General features: G+C 44.0%; 1 protein-coding gene across 1 annotated transcript in view; it reads left to right on the forward strand.

Moving 5' to 3' along the window:
- LOC120061864 (short transient receptor potential channel 3-like) overlaps positions 1-21661 on the forward strand; it is a 97898-nt gene that overhangs the window by 44155 nt on the left and 32082 nt on the right. The window contains exon 6 of the mRNA XM_039011644.1: positions 19751-19984. Coding sequence (XP_038867572.1) covers positions 19751-19984 — 234 coding nt within the window. The remainder of the gene's footprint in view (positions 1-19750; positions 19985-21661) is intronic.

Raw genomic sequence — 21661 nt, forward strand, 5'->3', positions numbered from 1 at the left:
ACGACAAACAGTGAGCAATTATATCCATGAATAAAAAACAAATAGTGAAAGAAAAGCAGTGCAAGTTTGATTTTTGTAAAGTTATGTGTGGGAGAGGTGGATTTTTTTTGTTATCGATCAATAATGACAAACCTCCTGGCATTGACAACTTAGATGGAAAGCTACTGAGGATGGTAGCTGACTTTATAGCCACTCCTATCTGTCATATTTTTAATCTGAGCCTAAAGGAAAGTCTTTGTCCTCAGGCCTGGAGGGAAGCCAAAGTAATTCCACTACCCAAGAGTGGTAAAGTGGCCTTTACTGGTTCTAACAGCAGACCTATAAGCTTGCTGCCAGCTCTTAGCAAACTGTTGGAAAAAAATGTGTTTGACCAAATACAATGCTATTTCTCTGTAAACAAATGAACAACAGACTTTCAGAATGCTTATAGAGAAGGGCACTCAACATGTACTGCACTGACACAAATGACTGATGGTTGAAATAAATTGATAATAAGAAGATTGTGGGAGCTGCACTGTTAGATTTCAGTGCAGCCTTTTGATATTATTGACCATAACCTGTTGTTGAAAACTTAAGTGCTCTGGCTTTTCAACCTCTGCCATATCGTGGATTCAGAGCTACCTATCTAATAGAACTCAAAGGGTTTTCTTTAATGTCAAACATGTAAAGTGTGGTGTACCGCAGGGCAGCTCTCTAGGCCCTCTACTCTTTTCTATTTTTACCTATGATCTGCCACTAGCATTAAACAAAGCATGTGTGTCCATGTATGCTGATGATTCAACCATATATGCATCAGCAACCACAGCTAATGAAGTCACTAAAACCCTTAACAAAGAGTTGCCGTCTGTTTTGGAATGGGTGGCCAGTAATAAACTGGTCCTGAACATCTCTAAAACCAAGAGCATTGTATTTGGTACAAATCATTCCTTAAGTGCTAGACCTCAGCTGAATCTGGTAATGAATGATGTGGTTGTTGAACAAGTTGAGGAGACTAAATTACATGGGGTTACCTTAGATTGTAAACTGTCATGGTCAAAACATATAGATTCATTGGTTGCAAAGATGGGGAGAGGTCTAGCTGTAATAAAGAGATGCTCTGTTTTTTTTGACACCATATTCCAAAAAGCAAGTTCTGCAGGCTCTAGTTTTGTCTAATCTTGAAATAATCAAGATTAGACAAAACTAGAGCCTTATTGAACGACTTATTGTCCAGTCGTTTGGTCCAGTGCTGCAAGGAAAGACCTAGTTAAGCTGCAGCTGGCCCAGAACAGAATGGCACGTTTTGCTCTTAATTGTAATCAGAGGGCTAATATTAATACTATGCATGCCAGTCTGTCTTGGATAAGAGTTGAGGAGAGACTGACTGCATTACTTCTTCTTTTTATAAGAAACATTCATGTGTTGAAAATCCCAAATCGTTTGCATAGCTCTGACACACACACTTATCCCACCAGACTTTTCATAGTCCCCATATCCAGAAAAAATTCAGCCTGTTCACCCTGCTATCAAATTGTATTTGTCACATGCGCCGAATACAACATGTGTAGACCTTACAGTGAAATGCTTACTTACAATCCCTTAACCAACAATTCAGTTAAAGGAAAAATAAGTGTTAAGTAAAAAATAGATAAGTAAAAAATGTAAATAGCAAATAGTTAAAGAGGCAGTAAAATAACAGTAGCGATGCTATATACAGGGGGTACCGGTACAGAGTCAATGTGCGGGGACACAGGTTAGTCGAGGTAATTGAGGTAATATGTCCTGTGGCGTACAGTAGGTCAGCTACCAGGGGGAGACTCGTCGAGGCCTGGTGACAGATGGAGTATACATCACGAGTCCATCTGCTGGACGTGCCAGGTCTCGACGGGATCTCCAGCCAGGACTAATTGGGGCTGATTGCTCACCAGCTGTACAAGTCCCATAAAGCTGCCAGAAGGGCAGCACACTAGGGAGAGACTGGGGGAGGAAAGGACTCCTGTGTAGTTGGTGACAGTACCAGAGGTAACAGGAGGGAGTTCAGTTTTGATCCCCACAGGATACAGCACGACCCAGAGACTAGAAGACGGTATCCCGGAGAGGGTCTCTTTGGGGTGACATATTATTTTCTTTTGGACTATTATTTTAATAAACACCTTTGAAACTGAGCTAATCCTACTCTATCCGTGTCTGATCTGTGTAAACGTTTTGACCCAAACCCCTGGTCTGCCACAAGTGGTGGAGAATGCGGGCACTCTGACAACGTGGTCAGATCAGGGTTGATGTTTACGCAGCATCAGCTTGGACGAGTTGATAGCTCAGTTCATCCAGACCCAACATGACCAACAGGCGGTTCAGGAACGAACGCTGGAGGAACAGCGGCTACAAAACGTCCGGCTCATTGAGGAAATTAGGAAGCTACAAGGAGGAGCGTCTACTGAATTACATCCAAACCAGTTTTTAATCAAGCTAACAGAAGATGACGACATCGAAACCTACCTCTGTACGTTTGAACGGACAGCACTACGGGAAACATGGCCAAGGCAGAAGTGGGCCAGTCTGCTGGCCCCGTTCCTCTCTGGGAATGCCCAAAACGATGAACAGGCGGCTAACTGCGACGGACTCAAACAGGAGATACTCAGCCGCTACGGGTACAGCCTGGCCCATCGGGCTCAACTATTTCATAACTGGAGGTTCGTAGCCGACGCATTCCCCCGAGCCCAGATGAGCGACCTACTACGCGTCACCAGGGGATGGCTCCTAACCGACGTAACCACCCTTTCCATCCTAGACAAAGTGGTCCTGGATCGCTTCCTACGGGTACTACCCCACGACATGAAGAGGGCAGCGAGTCTATGCGCACCCCAGACCTTGGAGGGCCTCCTGGAAGCAGTGGAGACGCATCAGAACACTCAGGCCCTGCTGAGTGGGAGCCGGGCCGAGTCGACGACCCATTCGAGGAGTCGGAAGGACAGCCCCACTGCTGGGTACCCCAAACCAACAGTCGGCAGGGCCAAAGGACCGCAAACCCGTGGAGAGACGGCTGGGGTAGGGCCAACCCGCCACCGACGACCCCAGGTAGATGGAGACCAAAGGAGGTGTTTTGAGTGTGGTGCCCGGGGGCACATGGCCTGGAATTGCCCAGCTCGAGAGGAGTTGATGCCATCAGCAAGCCCCAGAAGCGAGGTGGGTCACGCAGTGAACTACGTCACCTGTTGGGCACACCACGAATCAATTGCACCCATGGTCCCGGTGAAGATTGACGGACACGACACGGAAGCTCTATTAGACTCCGGAAGTATGGTTACCCTCGTAACAACGAGCCTGCTGAACCAGGAGACCGAACAGGGTAGGGAGATGTCCATTTTCTGTGTCACGGGGACACAAAGTGGTATCCAACTATATGGGCCAACATCGTGACGCCACAAGGGAACTGCCAGATGATGCTGGGTGCAGTACCAGAGTTGCCGGTACCTCTCCTAGTGGAACGAGATTGTCCACTGTTCGCGGCCCTGTGGGGGCACGAGCTGAGGAAGAAGGTACGAGCCATCCGAAGAAGAGAGCAAGGACGACCCATCGCCTGTGCAGCCCGGAAGCAAACGGTTGACCTTCCTGTATCTACAGGTCCGGAGTCGGAGGGGGTGCCGGAACCCAAACCCCCCTGGGGAACCACGGGAAGAAGAGCCCAGCCTTCCCCTCCTCGATCTCGAGGGGCCAGTCGAGACACCCCCTGGGGGCCAACTGAGGGGACAATTCGGGACAGCCCAGTGGGAGGACCCTAACTTGAAATCCGCCGCAGCCCAAGTGATAGCGGTGGATGGACAGCTACTTCCGGGGGTGAGTGACTGGCAATACCCCCATCTCCAAATCAAGAATAACATTTGTATCAGGTGTCGCACCAACAGGGGGAACTTCGAGAGGTATTGTTGCTGCCCAGACGGTACGTGGCCCACACCCACCTTTTGGGGGCGCACCTGGGAATAGAGAAGACCCGGGAATGGATCGCTGCCCGGTTCCACTGGCCCAGGATGAGTTGGGTCGTAGAAGACTACTGTTGCAGCTGCCCGGAGTGTCAAATGACTACCCCAAAGGCACACTTCCGAAACCCACTGGTCCCCCTACCGATTATCGGGGTGCCCTTTTAACGCATCGCCATGGACATAGTGGGACCCCTGGTAAAAACAGCACAAGGACACCGGTACATCCTGGTAATCGTAGACTATGCCACCCGGTATCCCGAGGCCATTCCCCTACTGGTGGCGGTGTCCAAGGGAATCGCCCGGGAGCTGTTCCAAGACACAGGTCAAGTCCTTCCTGGGACTGGCAGGATACTATAGCCGGTTTATCCACAACTTTGCGGCTATAGCTTCCCCCCTCACCGATCTAACCAGGGCCCGCCTCATGAAAACAGTGAAATGTACGGAAGAGACAGAGCGGCGTTCAGCCGCCTGAAGGAAGCGCTGTGCTCCCATCCAATTCTCGTAATGCCCAATTTCCAGGTGCTGATGTTGGTCCAGACAGATGCACGTGACACGGGACTAGGAGACGTTTTGTCCCAGATACACGATGGGGTGGAGCACCCCATCATGTACATCAGCGGAAAGCTGATACCCAGAGAGAAAAAATACTCTATCGTTGAGAAAGAGTGTCTAGCGCTAGACACTCTCAAGTATTACCTGTTAGGTACCCATTTCACCCTGGTCACGGACCATGCCTCCCTGGTCTGGATGGCCAGGGGAAGGGACACAAACAATCGGGTCACCAGGTGGTTCTTGTCCCTTCAACGCTTCTCTTTTTCTGTTGTGCACAGGTCAGGGGCGAAGCATGGAAATGCAGATGCCCTATCGAGAAGGGAGACATATGTCGCACTGATGACCGTCCCCTCCCGGACAGAGCTAAGGGGGGAGGGGGGGATACAGCAGGTCAGACACCAGGGGGAGACTCGTCGAGGCCTGGTGACAGACCGAGTATACATCATGACGTGCCAGGTCTCGACGGGATCTCCGGCCAGGACTAATTGGGGCTGATTGCTCACCAGCTGTACAGTTGTGGCCAAAAGTTTTGAGAATGACACAAATATTAATTTTCACAAAGTTTGCTGCTTCAGTGTCTTTAGATATATTTGTCAGATGTTACTATTGAATGCTGAAGTATAATTACAAGCATTTCATGAGTGTCAACGGCTTTTATTGACAATTACATGAAACTGATGCAAAGAGTCAATATTTGCAGTGTTGACCCTTCTTTATCAAGACCACTGCATTCCGCCCTGGCATGCTGTCAATTAACTTCTGGGCCACATCCTGACTGATGGCAGCCCATTCTTGCATAATCAATGCTTGGAGTTTGTCAGAATTTGTGGGGTTTTGTTTGTCCACCCGCCTCTTGAGAAGTTCTCAATGGGATTAAGGTCTGGGGAGTTTCCTGGCCATGGACCCAAAATATTGATGTTTTGTTCCCCGGGCTACTTAGTTATCACTTTTGCCTTATGGCAAGGTGCTCCATCATGCTGGAAAAGGCATTGTTTGTCACCAAACTGTTTGTGGATGGTTGGGAGACGTTGCTCTCGGAGGATGTGTTGGTACCATTCTTAAATCATGGCTGTGTTCTTAGGAAAAATTGTGCGTGAGCCCACTCTCTTGGCTGAGAAGCAAGCCCACACATGAATAGTCTCAGGATGCTTTACTGTTGGCATGACACAGGAGAAAATTACTTTACCCCAGTCCTCAGCAGTCCAATCCCTGTACCTTTTGCAGAATATCAGTCTGTCCCTGATGTTTTTCCTGGAGAGAAGTGGCTTCTTTGCTTCCCTTCTTGACACCAGGCCATGCTCCAAAAGGCTTCGCCTCACTGTGCGTGCAGATGCACTCGGAGACGGTCCTGACGCTTCCTGGACTTTCTTGGGCACCCTGAAGCCTTTTTCACAACAATTGAACTGCTCTCCTTGAAGTTCTTGATGATCAGATAAATGGTTGATTTAGGTGCAATCTTACTGGCAATATCTTTGCCTGTGAAGCCCTTTTTGTGCAAACCAATGACGACGGCACGTGTTTCCTTGCAGTTAACCTTGATTGACAGAGGAAGAACAATGATTCCAAGCAAAACCCTCCTTTTGAAGCTCCCAGTCTGTTATTCGAACTCAGTCAGCATGACAGAGTGATCTCCAGCCTTGTCCTCATCAACACTCACACCTGTGTTAACGAGAGAATCACTGACATGATGTCAGCTGGTCCTTTTGTGGCAGGGCTGAAATGCAGTGGAAATGTTTTTGGGGGATGGTTTGGGGACGGTACCAGAGGTAACAGGAGGGAGTTCAGTTTTGATCCCCACAGGATACAGCACGACTCGGAGCCCAGATGACGGTATCCCGGAGAGGGTCTCTTGGGGAGACCTATTCTTTTCTTTTGGACTATTATTTTAATAAACACCTTTGAAACTGAGCTAATCCTACTCTGTCCGTGTCTGATCTGTGTAAACGTTTTGACCCAACCCCCTGGTCTGCCACAGTACATGTAGGTAGTGTTAAAGTGACTATGCATAGATCATTACCAGAGAGTAGTAGCATCATTAAACGGTCTGGGTAGCCATTTGATTAGCTCTTCAAGAGTCTCATGGCTTGGGGGTAGAAGCTGTTAAGAAGCCTTTTGGACCAAGACTTGGTGCTCCGGTATCGATTGTCATGCTGTAGCAAAGAGAACAGTCTATGACTAGGGTGGCTGGAGTCTTTTACAATTTTTTAAGGCCTTACTCTTACACCGCCTGGTATAGAGGTCCTGGATGACAGGAAGCTTTGCCCCAGTGATGTACTGGGCCGTACACACAACCCTCTGTAGTGGCTTTTGCCATACCAGGCAGTGATGCAACCAGTCAGGATGCTGTCGATGGTGCAGCTGTAGAACTTTTTGAGCATCTGTGAACCCATGCCAAATCTTTTCAGTCTCCTGAGGGGGAATAGGCTTTGTCGTGCCCTCTTCACGACTGTCTTCTTGTGTTCTGACGATGATAGTTTATTGGTGTTGTGGACACCAAGGAACTTGAAGCTCTTAAAACCTCTTGTTAATAGGGGGCGCTGTTTTCACTTTGGGAAAAAATCGTGCCCAAATTAAACGGCCTCGTACTCTGTTCTAGATCATACAATATGCATATTATTATTACTATTGGATAGAAAACACTCTGAAGTTTCTAAAACTGTTTGAATTATATCTGTGAGTAAAACAGAACTCATTTGGCAGCAAACTTCCAAACAGGAAGTGAAAATTCTGAAAATGGGGCTCTGTGTCAGGGCTTGCCTATTCAATTTCCTTATATTTATGGATCTGTATGCACTTAATACGCCTTCCACTAGATGTCAACAGGCAGTAGAATGTTGAATGGGGTGTCTAGCTTGATGTGAGACCGAATGAGAGCTTTTGGAGTGACAGGTCCGCCCTATTGGCAGTATTCAACTGCACACCAGGGAACACGACATTGCCTTCTGAAATGCGTTAGGTATACACGACGAAATGCTCCGTCTCGGACTTTATTGGATACATATGAGAAAAACATCATAAAGATGGATTTTCAACCGAGTTTGACCAGTTTATTGTGACTTTTGGAATTTTTCGTTCCATGCGCCAAGAGATGATGGAAATGTTTTATGATGAGTATTTATCTATTTCACGTTGCTCTCTGTAATTATTCTGGCTGTTTTGGTGCTATTTGTGACGGTGGCTGCAATGTAAAACTACGATTTATACCTATAAATATGCACATTTTCGAACAAAACATAAATGTATTGTATAACATGATGTTATAAGACTGTCATCTGATGAAGTTGTTCAAAGGTCAGTGATTAATTTTATCTCTATTTGTGGGTTTTGTGAAAGCTATGTTTGCGGTGAAAACATGGCGTTGTGTGTTTGGCTGTTGTGGTGAGCTAACATAAATATATATTGTGTTTTCGCTGTAAAACATTTTAAAAATCGGACATGTTGCTGGATTCACAAGATGTTTATCTTTCATTTGCTGTATTGGACTTGTTAATGTGTGGAAGTTAAATATTTCTAAAAAATATTTTTGAATTTCGCGCGCTGGGAAATGTTGTGGGTGTTCCGCTAGCGGAACCCCGGGGCGAGAAAGGTTAACCTGTTCCATTACAGCCCCAGTCAATGAGAATGGGGGCGTGCTCAATCCTCCTTTTCCTGTAGTCCACGATCATCTCCTTTGTCTTGATCACGTTGAGGGAGAGGTTGTTGTCCTGGCACTACACGGCCAGGTCTCTGACCACCTCCCTATAGGTTGTTTCATTGTTGTCGGTGATCAGGCCTACCACTGTTGTGGCATCGGCAAACTTAATGATGGTGTTGGAGTCGTGCCTGGCCGTGCAGTCATGGGTGAACAGGGAGTACAGGAGGGGACTGAGCACGCACCCCTGATGTGTTGTTACCTACCCTTACAACCTGGGGGCGGCCCGTCAGGAAGTCCAGGATCCAGTTGCAGATGGAGGTGTTTAGTCCCAGGGTCCTTAGCTTAGTGATGAGCTTTGATGGCACTATGGTGTTGAACAGTGAGCTGTAGTCAGTGAATAACATTCACACATAGGTGTTCCTTTTGTCCAGGTGGGAAAGGGCAGTGTGGAGTGTAATAGAGATTGCATCATCTGTGGATCTGTTGGGGTGGTATGCAAATTGGAGTGGGTCTAGAGTTAATGGGATAATGGTGTTGATGTTAGCCATGACCAGCCTTTCAAAGCACTTCATGGCTACAGACGAGTGCTACGGGTCGGTAGTCATTTAGGCAGGTTACTTTAGTGTTCTTGGGCACAAGGACTATGGTGGTCTACTTGAAACATGTTGGTATTACAAACTGTCAGGGACAGGTTGAAAATGTCAGTGAAGACACTTGCCAGTTGGTCAGCGCATGCTCGGAGTACAAGTCCTGGTAATCCGTCTGGCCCTGCGGCCTTGTGAATGTTGACCTGTTTAAAGGTCTTACTCACAGAGCGTGATCACACAATCGTCCGGAACAGCTGATGCTCTCATGCATGCTTCAGTGTTACTTGCTTCGAAGCGAACATAGAAGTAGTTTAGCTCGTCCGGTAGACTTGTGTCACTGGGCAGCTCGTGGCTGTGCTTCCCTTTGTAGTATGTAATAGTTTGCAAGCCCTGCCACATCCGACGAGTGTCGGAGCCGGTGTAGTACAATTCAATCTTAGTCCTGTATTGACGCTTCACCTATTTGATGGTTCGTCGGAGGGCATAGCGGCAGCTCCTTGAAAGCGGCAGCTCTACCCTTTAGCTCAATGCGGATGTTGCCTGTAATCAAATAAAATCAAATGTATTTATATAGCCCTTCATACATCAGCTGATATCTCAAAGTGCTGTACAGAAACCCAGCCTAAAACCCCAAACAGCAAGCAATGCAGGTGTAGAAGCACGGTGGCTAGGAAAAACTCCATAGAAAGGCCAAAACCTAGGAAGAAACCTAGAGAGGAACCAGGCTATGAGGGGTGGCCAGTCCTCTTCTGGCTGTGCCAGGTGGAGATTATAACAGAACATGGCCAAGATGTTCAAATGTTCATAAATGACCAGCATGGTCAAATAATAATAATCACAGTAGTTGTTGAGGGTGCAGCAAGTCAGCACCTCAGGAGTAAATGTCAGTTGGCTTTTCATAGCCGATCATTAAGAGTATCTCTACCGCTCCTGCGGTCTATAGAGAGTTGAAAACAGCAGGTCTGGGAAAGGTAGCACGTCCGGTGAACAGGTCAGGGTTCCATAGCCGCAGGCAGAACAGTTGAAACTGGAGCAGCAACACGGCCAGGTGGACTGGGGACAGCAAGTAGTCATCATGCCAGGTCGTCCTGAGGCATGGTCCTAGGGCTCAGGTCCTCCGAGAGAAAGAGAGAATTAGAGAGAGCACACTTAAATTCACACAGGACAACGGATAAGACAGGAGAAGTACTCCAGATATAACAAACTGACCCTAGCCCCCCGACACATCAACTACTGCAGCATAAATACTGGAGGCTGAGACAGGAGGGGTCAGGAGACACTGTGACCCCATCCGATGATACCCCCGGACAGGGCCAAACAGGAAGGATATAACCCCACCCACTTTACCAAAGCACAGCCCCCACACCACTAGAGGGATATCTTCAACCACCAACTTACCATCCTGAGACAAGGCCGAGTATAGCCCACAAAGATCTCCGCCACGGCACAGCCCAAGGGGGGGTGCCAACCCAGACAGGAAGATCACATCAGTGACTCAACCCACTCAAGTGACGCACCCCTCCTAGGGACGGCATGAAAGAGCACCAGTAAGCCAGTGACTCAGCCCCTGTAATAGGGTTAGAGGCAGAGAATCCCAGTGGAGAGAGGGGAACCGGCCTAGGCAGAGACAGCAAGGGTGGTTCGTTGCTCCAGAGCCTTTCCGTTCACCTTCACACTCCTGGGCCAGACTACACTCAATCATATGACCCACTGAAGAGATAAGTCTTCAGTAAAGACTTAAAGGTTGAGACCGAGTCTGCGTCTCTCACATAAAAATGGAGATCTATAGGAGAAAGCCCTGCCTCCAGCTGTTTGCTTAGAAATTCTAGGGACAATTAGGAGGCCTGCGTCTTGTGACCGTAGCGTACGTGTAGGTATGTACGGCAGGAGCAACTCGGAAAGATAGGTAGGAGCAAGCCCATGTAACGCTTTGTAGGTTAACAGTAAAACCTTGAAGTCAGCCCTTGCCTTAACAGGAAGCCAGTGTAGGGAGGCTAGCACTGGAGTAATATGATAAAAAATGTTGGTTCTAGTCAGGATTCTAGCAGCCGTATTTAGCAATAACTGAAGTTTATTTGGTGCTTTATCCGGGTAGCCGGAAAGTAGAGCATTGCAGTAGTCTAACCTAGAAGTAACAAAAGCATGGATTAATTTTTCTGCATCAGTTTTGGACAGAAAATGTCTGATTGGAAAAAGCTGTCCTTGAAACAGTCTTGATATGTTCGTCAAAAGAGAGATCAGGGTCCAGAGTAACGCCGATGTCCTTCACAGTTTTATTTGAGACGACTTTAAAACCATCAAGATTAATTGTCAGATTCAACAGAAGATCTCTTTGTTTCTTGGGACCTAGAACAAGCATCTCTGTTTTGTCCGAGTTTAAAAGTAGAAAGTTTTCAGCCATTCACTTCCTTATGTCTGAAACACAGGCTTCTAGCGAGGGCAATTTTGGGGCTTCACCATGTTTCATTGAAATGTACAGCTGTGTGTCATCCGCATAGCAGTGAAAGTTAACATTATGTTTTCGAATGACATCCCCAAGAGGTAAAATATATAGTGAAAACAATAGTGGTCCTAAAACGGAACCTTGAGGAACACCGAAATGTACAGTTGATTTGTCAGAGGACAAACCATTCACAGAGACAATGTAACGATCTGGGTGTCGTGGGTGTGAAGTCAGGCGCAGGAAACAGAGAGTTCAAGATAGTGCTCTTTAATGCACACACGGCGGACATAGGCCACCTCACGAAACACTGGGTGCCGAAAAACAAATGCCCCAAACACGGGGACTAAAACAGTCCAGCAAAACCCACGAACAGGAACAAACACGTTCGTCTCCAACATACACAATTGTTACCACAAACAATCCCGCACAAAGAAACAGGCGGGCCGGCTGACTAATAAAGCCCTACTAATCACCACAAACTCATAACAGGTGTAACCAATAAACATACAAGGAGGGGGAGGAAAGAATCAGTGGCAGCTAGTAGGCCGGCGACGCCGAGCGCCACCCGAACGGGAAGGGGAGCCCCCTTCGGTCAGAGTCGTGACAGACAAACGGATATCTTTCCGACAGATAAGATCTAAACCAGGCCAGAACTTGTTCGTGTAGACCAATTTGGGTTTCCAATCTCTCCAAAAGAATGTGGTAATCCATGGCTTCTGGTTGGGGTATGTATGTACGGTCACTGTGGGGACGGGGTCATCGATGCACTTATTGATGGAGCCAGTGACTGATGTGGTGTACTCCTCAATGCCATCGGAAGAATCCCAGAACATATTCCAGTCTGTGCAACAAAGCTGGGACCGAGAGACTGAAAACAGCTTCTATCTCAAGGCCATCAGACTGTTAAAACTTCTTTGGTGTAGGGGGCAGTATTTTCACTTCCGGATGAAAAGCATGCCCAGAGTAAACGGCCTGCTACAAAGCCATAAAAGCTAGAATATGCATATTAGATTTGGATAGAAAACACTCTGAAGCTTCTAAAACTGTTTGAATGATGTCTGTGAGTATAACAGAACTCATATGGCAGGCAAATAACCTAAGAAAAAATCCAACCAGGAAGTGGGAAATCTGAGGTTGGTCGATTTTCAACTCAGCTCCTATTGAAGATACAGTGGGATATTGGTAATGTTCCTAAGGCTTCCACTAGATGTCAACAGTCTTTAGAACCTTGTCTGATGCTTCTACTGTGAAGTGGGGCCGAATGAGAGGGGATTGAGTAAGGTCTACCATGACCTGAACATGCGCTGACCATGCGGGTGAGAGCGAGCTCTGTTCCATCGCACTTCTGAAGACAAAGGAATTCTCCGGTTGGAACATTATTGAAGAATTATGTTAAAAGCATCCTAAAGATTGATTCAATACTTCATTTGTCATGTTTTTACGGACTGTAATATAACTTTTTAAACTTTTCGTCCGTACTTTCCGCTGGACTTGCCCGCGCGTCGTGAGTTTGGAAAGTGTACTGAACGCTAGAACAACAAGCAGGAATTTGGACATAAATGATGGACATTATCGAACAAAACAAACATTTATTGTGGAACTGGGATTCCTGGGAGTGCATTCTGATGAAGATCAGCAAAGGTAAGTGAATGTTTATAATGTTATTTCTGACTTATGTTGACTGCACAATATGGCGGATATATTTGTGTCTTGATTGGGCTCTGAGCGCCGACTCAGATTATTGCATGGTTTGCTTTTTCCGTAAAGCTTTTTTGAAATCTGACACAGCGGTTGCATTAACTTCTCTAGGATATGTGGGACGCTAACGTCCCACTTGGCCAAAATCCAGAAAAAATGTAGCGCGCCAAATTCAAATATATTACTATTAAAATCATTGAAAGACACCAAATTAAAGCTACACATGTTGTGAATCCAGCCAACATGTCTGATTTCAAAAAGGATTTATGGGGAAAGCACACCAAACAATTATGTTAGCTCAGTACATAGCCACAGAAAAACACAGCCATTTTCCCAGCAAAAGATGGTAGTAACAAAATCCAGAAATAGAGATAAAATTAATCACTAACCTTTGAACATCTTCGTCAGATGACACTCATATGACATCATGTTACACAATACATCTATGTTTTGTTCGATAATGTGCATATTTATATCCACAAATCTTGGTTTACATTGGCGCCATGTTCAGAAATGCCTCCAAAATATCCGGGGTAATTACAGAGAGCCACGTCAAATAACAGAAATACTCATCATAAACTTTGATGAAAGATACATGTTTTACATATAATTAAAGATACACTGGTTCTTAATGCAACCGCTGTGTCAGATTTTTAAAAAACTTTAGGAAAAAGCATACCATGCAATAATCTGAGACGGCGCTCAGAAATACACAACATTTCTCCGCCATGTTGGAGTCAACAGAAATACGAAATTTCATCATAAATATTCCCTTTGATGATTTTTCATCAGAATGCAGTGCCAGGAATCCTAGTTCCACAATAAATCGTTGTTTTGTTCGATAATGTCCATTACTAGTGTCCAATTAGCTAATTTTGCTAGCACGTTTAGTTCACGTGTCCAAACGCTGGCGCTGGTCCAGGCGAACTCGGGCGAAAACTTCAAAAAGTTATAGTCCAGGTCGAATAAACTGGTCAAACTTAGTAGAGAATCAATCTTCAGGATGTTGTTATCATTTATATCCAATAAGGTTCCACTCGGAGAATTCTTTTCAGTCTCTATAAGTAATGGAACGCAAGACGATATAATGAGGAAAGCGCGTGACCAGGAACTGGCAATCTGCCAGACCACTGACTCATTCCCCTCCCTTTCAGTCCCACAACACAGCATAATCTTCATTCCACGTTCTACTGATTGTTGCAATCTAGTGGAAGGCGTATGAAGTGCAAACAGATCCATATATTACAGGGAATTGAATAGGCGATGACTTTAACAACGACCTCTCTCAGAATTTTCACTTCCTGTTTGGATTTTCTCAGGTTTTTGCCTGCCATATGAGTTCTGTTATACTCAGACATCATTCAAACATTTTTAGAAACTTCTGAGTTTTTTCTATCCAATAGTAATAATAATATGCATATATTAGCATGTGGGACAGAGTAGGAGGCAGTTCACTATGGGCACGAAATTCATCCAAAAGTGACAATGCTGCCCCCTATACCAAAGAAGTTAACTTCTCTAGGGTAGGGGGCAGCATTTTCACGTTTGGATGAAAAGCATACTCAAATTCAACTGCAAGCTACTCATCCCCAGGAGATAAGATATGCATATTATTAGTATATTTGGATAGAAAACACTCTGAAGTTTCTAAAACTGTTTGAATCATGTCTGTGAGTAAAACAGAACTTATTTAGCAGGCGAAACCCAGAGGACAAACCATTCAGATGGTTTTTTTTTGAGGTCACTGTCTTTTCAATGAGCTTTCATTGGGAAACCAGATTTCTAAGCGAATTGCTTGCAGTTCCTACGGCTTCCACTGGATGTCAACAGTCCTGAGAAATAGGTTGAGGTTATTCCTTTGTGTAATGAAGAAATACGGTCATCTTGAAGTCGAGTCACTCCAGGTGTCCTGGACATGCGCTTCAATCAAACAGAAGGCATGCTACATTTCGTTTTAATCCTGTATTGAACACCGATCATCCCGTCTTCAATTTTATTGATTATTAACGTTAAAAAATACCTAAAGTTGTATTACAAAAGGAGTTTGACATTTTTTGGCAAAGTTTACAGGTAACCTTTGAGATATTTTGTCGTCACGTTTGAGCAAGTTGGAACCTGTGTTTTTCTGTATCAAACACGCCAAATAAATTGACATTTTGGATATATATCGACGGAATTAATCGAACAAAAGGACCATTTGTGATGTTTATGGGACATATTGGAGTGCCAACAACAGAAGCTCGTCAAAGGTAAGGCATGAATTATATTTTTATTTCTGCGTTTTGTGTCGCGCCTGCAGGTTTGAAATATGCTTATCTCTCTTTGTTTACTATGGTGCTATACTCAGATAATAGCATCGTATGCTTTCGTCGAAAAGCCTATTTCAATTCAGACATGTTGGCTGGATTCACAACCAGTGTAGCTTTAATTTGGTATCTTTCATGTATGATTTAATGAAAGTTTGATTTTATAGTAGTTTTCATAGTAATTAATTTGAATATTAATATATCTGCAATTTCTCAGGCTTCTTGCCCAGTGAGACAGTAGCGTCTTGCCTAAACTCAGATTTTTGGATATAAATATGAACTTTACCGAACAAAACATACATGTATTGTGTAACAAGTCCTATGAGTGTCATCTGATGAAGATCATCAAAGGTTAGTGATTCATTTGATCTATATTTCTGCTTTTTGTGAATCCTCTCTTTGGCTGGAAAAATGGCTGTGTTATTCTGTGAATAGGCACTCCCTAACATAATCGTTTGGTTTGCTTTCGTCGTAAAGCCTTTTTGAAATCGGACACTGTGGCTGGATTTACAACAAGTGTATCTTTAAAATGGTGTAAAATACATGTATGTGTGAGGAATTTTAATTATGGGATTTCTGTTGTTTTGAATTTCGCGCCCTGCAGTTTCACTAGCTGTTGAAGAGGTGGGACGCTACCGTCTCACGTACCCTAGAGAGGTTAAATAGCCATCACTAGCCGGCTACCATCCGGTTACTCAACCCTGCACCTTAGAGGCTTCTGTCTTATGTACATAGACATTGAATCACTGGTCACTTTAATAATGGGATACTAGTCACTTTAATAATGTTTATATACTGCTTTAATCATTTCATATGTATATACTGTATTCTATTCTACTGTATTTTAGTCAATGCCACTCTGACATTGCTCGTCCTATTATTTATATTTCTTAATTCCATTATTTAACTTTTAGATTTGTGTGTATTGTTGTGAATTGTTAGATATTGCTGCACTGTTGGAGCTAGGAACACAAGCATTTCGCTACACCCGCAATAACATTCCCTAATTACGTGTATGTGACCAATAACGATTTGATTTGATTTACATATATATTTCCCAGGACTCCCTTGAAAGTTGTGGCAATTGTTACGGAGTGGACTATCCTGGATAGATTTAAATTAAATATATTGTTTTGTATACTGTGCTCTACTTATCTAGCAGGGACATCTCTTTTCAATGTGCTCTGAAGGACCTAGCATTTAAAACGTAGCAGCTGTATGGCACAATCGTCAGGAGACTATCTCTGCCTTTAAAACACTGATGTAAACACTGACAGTAATGAGGTCTTTTCAATGAAAAGTGAACAATTTCAATTCACTTTCCATCTCTTAACTCTTAGCAGCCAGACTGATCTAAATTGGATAGAGCAGGTGACAATACATACTTACGAGCGAGAGGATCAGGCAACTCTCTGGGGAGAGCAAAAACAGATGAGATTTTGGCGAGGAGCAGTCTTCAGTCCCCCTGCGGCTCCCGCAAGATTGAAATACCAATTATGGTGACATATCTGCAAATGAACCCTCTCCTTCCTCTCCTCTACAGTCTCCATTCTGTTCTCAGCAAGGGGAGGTTTCCAGGATTGTGTTAATTTGGCATCAAATGGAAGAAAACGGACTGAAACAAGGAGAAACTACATGGACTTTAGTTTTGTGTTGCAAAAGTTTCAAAATCTGTTTCCGTTGCTTGCTCAAATGAACACGGCCCTCATCGGGCCCGGTCGAGGGTGACACCATTGCCAGGTACTGCAGGTTTTGACTAGATTAGATACATCTTATCTCAAAATCTACTTTTTGTAGCAGGTTAGGCGAACTTACACAGCAGTGTAGGAGAATTAGGTTAAGGTTTAGGGTTAGCTAAAATGCAAAACATTTCAACTTTTGACGTCAATTTGACATAAGCAGTATTCTATTTAGAATATATTGATTTAGATTTATATCTATTTTGATTTGAAATGACCGGTATTGCGAGGTTGCTCCACTATTAAAGATGCATCTCGTTTGGTAGGATAGGAAGTTATTATAATGAGTCACTACCGGTCTTTTGACATGACCCAAGAGGTCCGCTGACCTTCATTTACCAAACAACATTACAGTTTGAAGATAGAAATAAACTACTTTTCCAATAGAAATGCCAAATCACACCTGTAGGCGGTATCATGGTGACGTTGGCTAGCTAAGCTCATGCGCAGAAGCACATCGATTCTAACGGTCATCTTGCGACAAACTGTGCATGTGCAGGCCCTCAAATTAAAGGCACTTCTTCGATATTAAGTTGTTTTTGACGAAAATGAAAACGGGTCAGTTTGTCACTTTCAATTACTTAAGACATTGGCTCGGTTGTACGTTTAGATTTCGAGAAAATACGAATAATTGATCACTTCTCTCATTTTCTCGGCCTGGTCTGCTTGGTCTGTTTAGCAAGCGTTACCGGAAGTCTTATGATGTTGCGCCTCTGGGTTTAGAAACTCTGTGACCAAGCATCTAAACGCAAGATCAATTGTCTCTGAGGGAGGGAACATTTCTTCCTTTTTCTATCCCCCTATGACGTATTGAGCGAACAAATCAATGCAGTGACTATGCCTATGTTTCATCTTCTGAATTTTGAATGGTTATGTTACGCACAGTTCAGACTCCGAATATATGGTGAGTCATAACTGAATAGAAATTAAGTGCAGGCTGGCTCTCAACACTGCAGACTTCCTAGTTGGTTTGGGGATGAATTCAGACATAACAACGCCCTCTTGTGTTAAAGAAACCACAAGTGTATTGCAGTGAAAAGTTTGTTTGAAACAGTGGATATGATTGGTTTAATGTGTCTCGGTTCGTGTAACGTGTCTTCAGATTTCATAACTCCCTTTTACTAAGGAATCACGAGAAAGCCTGGTAAGTAGCCTTTCTGTAATATCTGAAATTAATGGATAGCCTATGCTGTGATGAATACTGTGTAGCCTTATTAGGAACTGTGTTTCAGATATCTCTATGAAGCTCATATAATGAAAGGTCCTATGTTAATAGTTCAAACGCAGCCCTATCATCTCACCGAACGAACAAAAGTCTTCCATCTCAGAATCCAAGGCCATGATTGTTCTTCCGTTGTGGGTGTGGTAGCGAAGCAACTTTTATTTGCACGCATTTAACATATTTTTTGTATTTTATTTATTTCACCTTTATTTAACCAGGTAGGCTAGTTGAGAACACGCTTTCATTTGCAACTGCGACCTGGCCAAGATAAAGCAAAGCAGTTTGACACATGCAACAACACAGAGTTACACATGGAATAAGCAAACATACAGTCAATAATACAGTAGAAAAATAAGTCTAGATACAATGTGAGCAAATGAGGTGAGATAAGGGAGGTAAAGGCAAAAAAAGGCCATGGTGGCAAAGTAAATACAATATAGCAAGTAAAACACTGGAATGGTAGATTTGCATTGGAAGAATGTGCAAAGTAGAAATAGAAATAATGGGGTGCAAAGGAGCTAAATAAATAAATACAGTAGGGGAAGAGGTAGTTGTTTGGGCTAAATTATAGATGGGCTATGTACAGGTGCAGTAATCTGTGAGCTGTGAGCCGCTCTGACAGCTGGTGAGGGAGATAAGTGTTTCCAGTAAGTGTTTCCAGTTCCAAACATAAAGATGAACTGGCACAGAGAGACAGGAAACACAGGGATAAATACACTGGGGAAAATAAGCGACACCTGGAGGGGGTGGAGACAATCACGAGGACAGGTGAAACAGATCAGGGCGTGACAATTTCAGTTTACTATATTCAAATTTGTGTCATTTAGTAGACACTCATCCAGAGTGATTTAGAGGAGCAATTAGGGTTAAGTTCCTTTCTCAAGGGCATCTCAACAGACTTTTCACCTAGTCAGCTCAGGGATTAAAACCAGCGACCTTTTGGTTACTGGCGCAACTCTCTAAACTGCTAGGATTGTCCTTTTCAGCGTATACTAAATTGCTTTTCCAAATGTCTTTTTTTCTTCTTCAGTTTTCGTTTACTAAAATAACCTTGCGGCAGAGGCTGCCGAACTATCGTCAAAAGTCAGACTAGGCGCACTGCATAGTTTCAGATGGCACTCTATCCCCACTCTTCGATCCAAACAGAAATGGACATATTTTTTAGTTTGGTGCAGCGATAGAGCTGTGTTTGTACCAGGGCTTAGAGTTTCTAATCTGTAGTGTTTAAATAAATTCACAGCTAGATTCATTCAGTTGATTTAATAAACAAATGAACCTATTTTCAGGCCCTCAATGTGGTTTCTTTAGGCAGACATTAGGTGATTACTGAATCAACACACTGCAGTCTCACTATTGCCAGTCATGTTAATTAGGGCATGACATAGCAAAACAATTTGCAACGGAAAATGACAATGGGCGTTCTTATTGGATACGTCCAGATAGTCCCTCTTCGTTTCAGACCTTTTTTTCAGTTAATTCAGTTACCTAATTAACACAACACATTTCTTCTTGATGTTGTTTCCTCTGCAGACATTTGTCTCTCAGTTTCAGAACCTTTTAATCTGTTTGGTGCCTATTGAACACAACCCACAACTTTGTTGCCTCCTCTGCAGGGATGATGTGGTCGGAGTGTAAGGAGTTGTGGACCGAGGGGCCCAGGGAGTACATGCAGCAGCTGTGGAACGTTCTGGACTTCGGCATGCTCTCCATCTTCATTGCCGCTTTCACCGCTCGGTTCTTTGCCTTCCTCCAGGCCACCAGAGCCCAGCAGTACGTCAACGAAAAGATCCACACCACCGACCTCTCCCTAGTGACCCTACCCCCGGAGGTGAAATACTTTACCTACGGTGAGAGAAGAGCTACTGTATTGATTTTTTTTCCTAAAGTCTGGATGCACCCAATCAAATGTTATTTGTCACAGAAATAGTAACACGAGCAATAAATACACAGTGATTAATGAATAATATTAAGGAGTAAATGTAACATGGCTATATAGAGAGTACCAGTACCGAGTCGATGTGCAGGGGTACAAGGTAATTGAGGTGGCAATCAAATCAAATTTTATTGGTCACATACACGTGATTAGCAGATGTTATTGTGGGTGTTGCGAAGTGCTCGTGCTTCTATCTCCGACAGTGCAGTAATATCTAACAAGTAATATCTAACAAATTACACAACATATACCCAATACACACAAATCTAAGTAGGAATGAATTAAGACTATATACATATGGACGAGCGATGTCAGAGCGGAACGGACTAAGATACAGTAGAATAGTATAGAATACAGTATATACATATGAGATGAGTAATGCCAGATATGTAAACATTAAGTGACTAAGATACAGTAGAATAGTATAGGAAAAAAATTATACATATGAGATAATAATGTTTACATATCTTGCATTACTCAAGTGAATGAGATACAGTAGAATAGTATAGAATACAGTATATACATATGAGATGAGTAATGCCAGATATGTAAACATTAAGTGACTAAGATACAGTAGAATAGTATAGAATACAGTATATACATATAAGATGAGTAATGCCAGATATGTAAACATTATTAAGAGACTAAGATACTGTAGAATAGTTTAGAATACAGTATATACAAATGAGATGAGTGATGCAAGATATGTAAACATTATTAAGTGACTAAGATACCGTAGAAGAGTGTAGAATACAGTATATACATATAAGATGAGTAATGCCAGAAATGTTAACATTTTTCAAAGTGACTAGTGTTCCATTCCTTAAAGGGGCCAGTGATTCCTAGTCTGCCTATAGGCAGCAGCCTCTAATGTGCTAGTGATGGCTGTTTAACAGTCTGATGGCCTTCAGATAGAAGCTGTTTTTCAGTCTCTCGGTCCCAGCTTTGATGCACCTGTACTGACCTCGCCTTCTGGATGATAGCGGGGTGAACAGGCAGTGGCTCGGGTGGTTGATGTCCTTGAGGATCTTTTTGGCCTTCCTGTGAAATCGGGTGCTGTAGGTGTCCTGGAGGGCGGGTAGTTTACCCCCGGTAAAGCGTTGGGCAGACCGCACCACCCTCTGGAGAGCCTTGCGATTGCGGGCGGTGCAGTTGCCATACCAGGTGGTGATACAGCACGACAGGATGCTTTCAATTGTGCATCTGTAAAAATGTGTGAGGGTTTTAGGTCACAAGCCAAATTTCTTTAGCCTCCTGAGGTTGAAGAGGCTCTGTAGCGCCTTCTTCACCACACTATCTGTGTGGGTGGTCCATTTCAGTTTGTCAGTGATGTGTACGCCAAGAAACCTGAACCTTTCCACCTTCTCCACTGCGGTAATGTTGATGTAGATGGGGGGGTGCACCCTTTGCTGTTTCCTGACGTCCACGATCATCTCCTTTATTTTGTTGACGTTGAGTGAGAGGTTGTTTTCCTGGCACCACACTCCGAGTGCCCTCACCTCCTCACTGTAGGCTTTCTTGTCATCGTTGGTAATCAAGCCTAATACTCTTGTGCCGTCTGCAAACTTGATGATTGAGTTGGAGGCGTGCA

The sequence above is a fragment of the Salvelinus namaycush genome, chromosome 17 (assembly GCF_016432855.1).
Source record: "Salvelinus namaycush isolate Seneca chromosome 17, SaNama_1.0, whole genome shotgun sequence".
NCBI classification, from domain to species: Eukaryota; Metazoa; Chordata; class Actinopteri; order Salmoniformes; family Salmonidae; genus Salvelinus; species Salvelinus namaycush.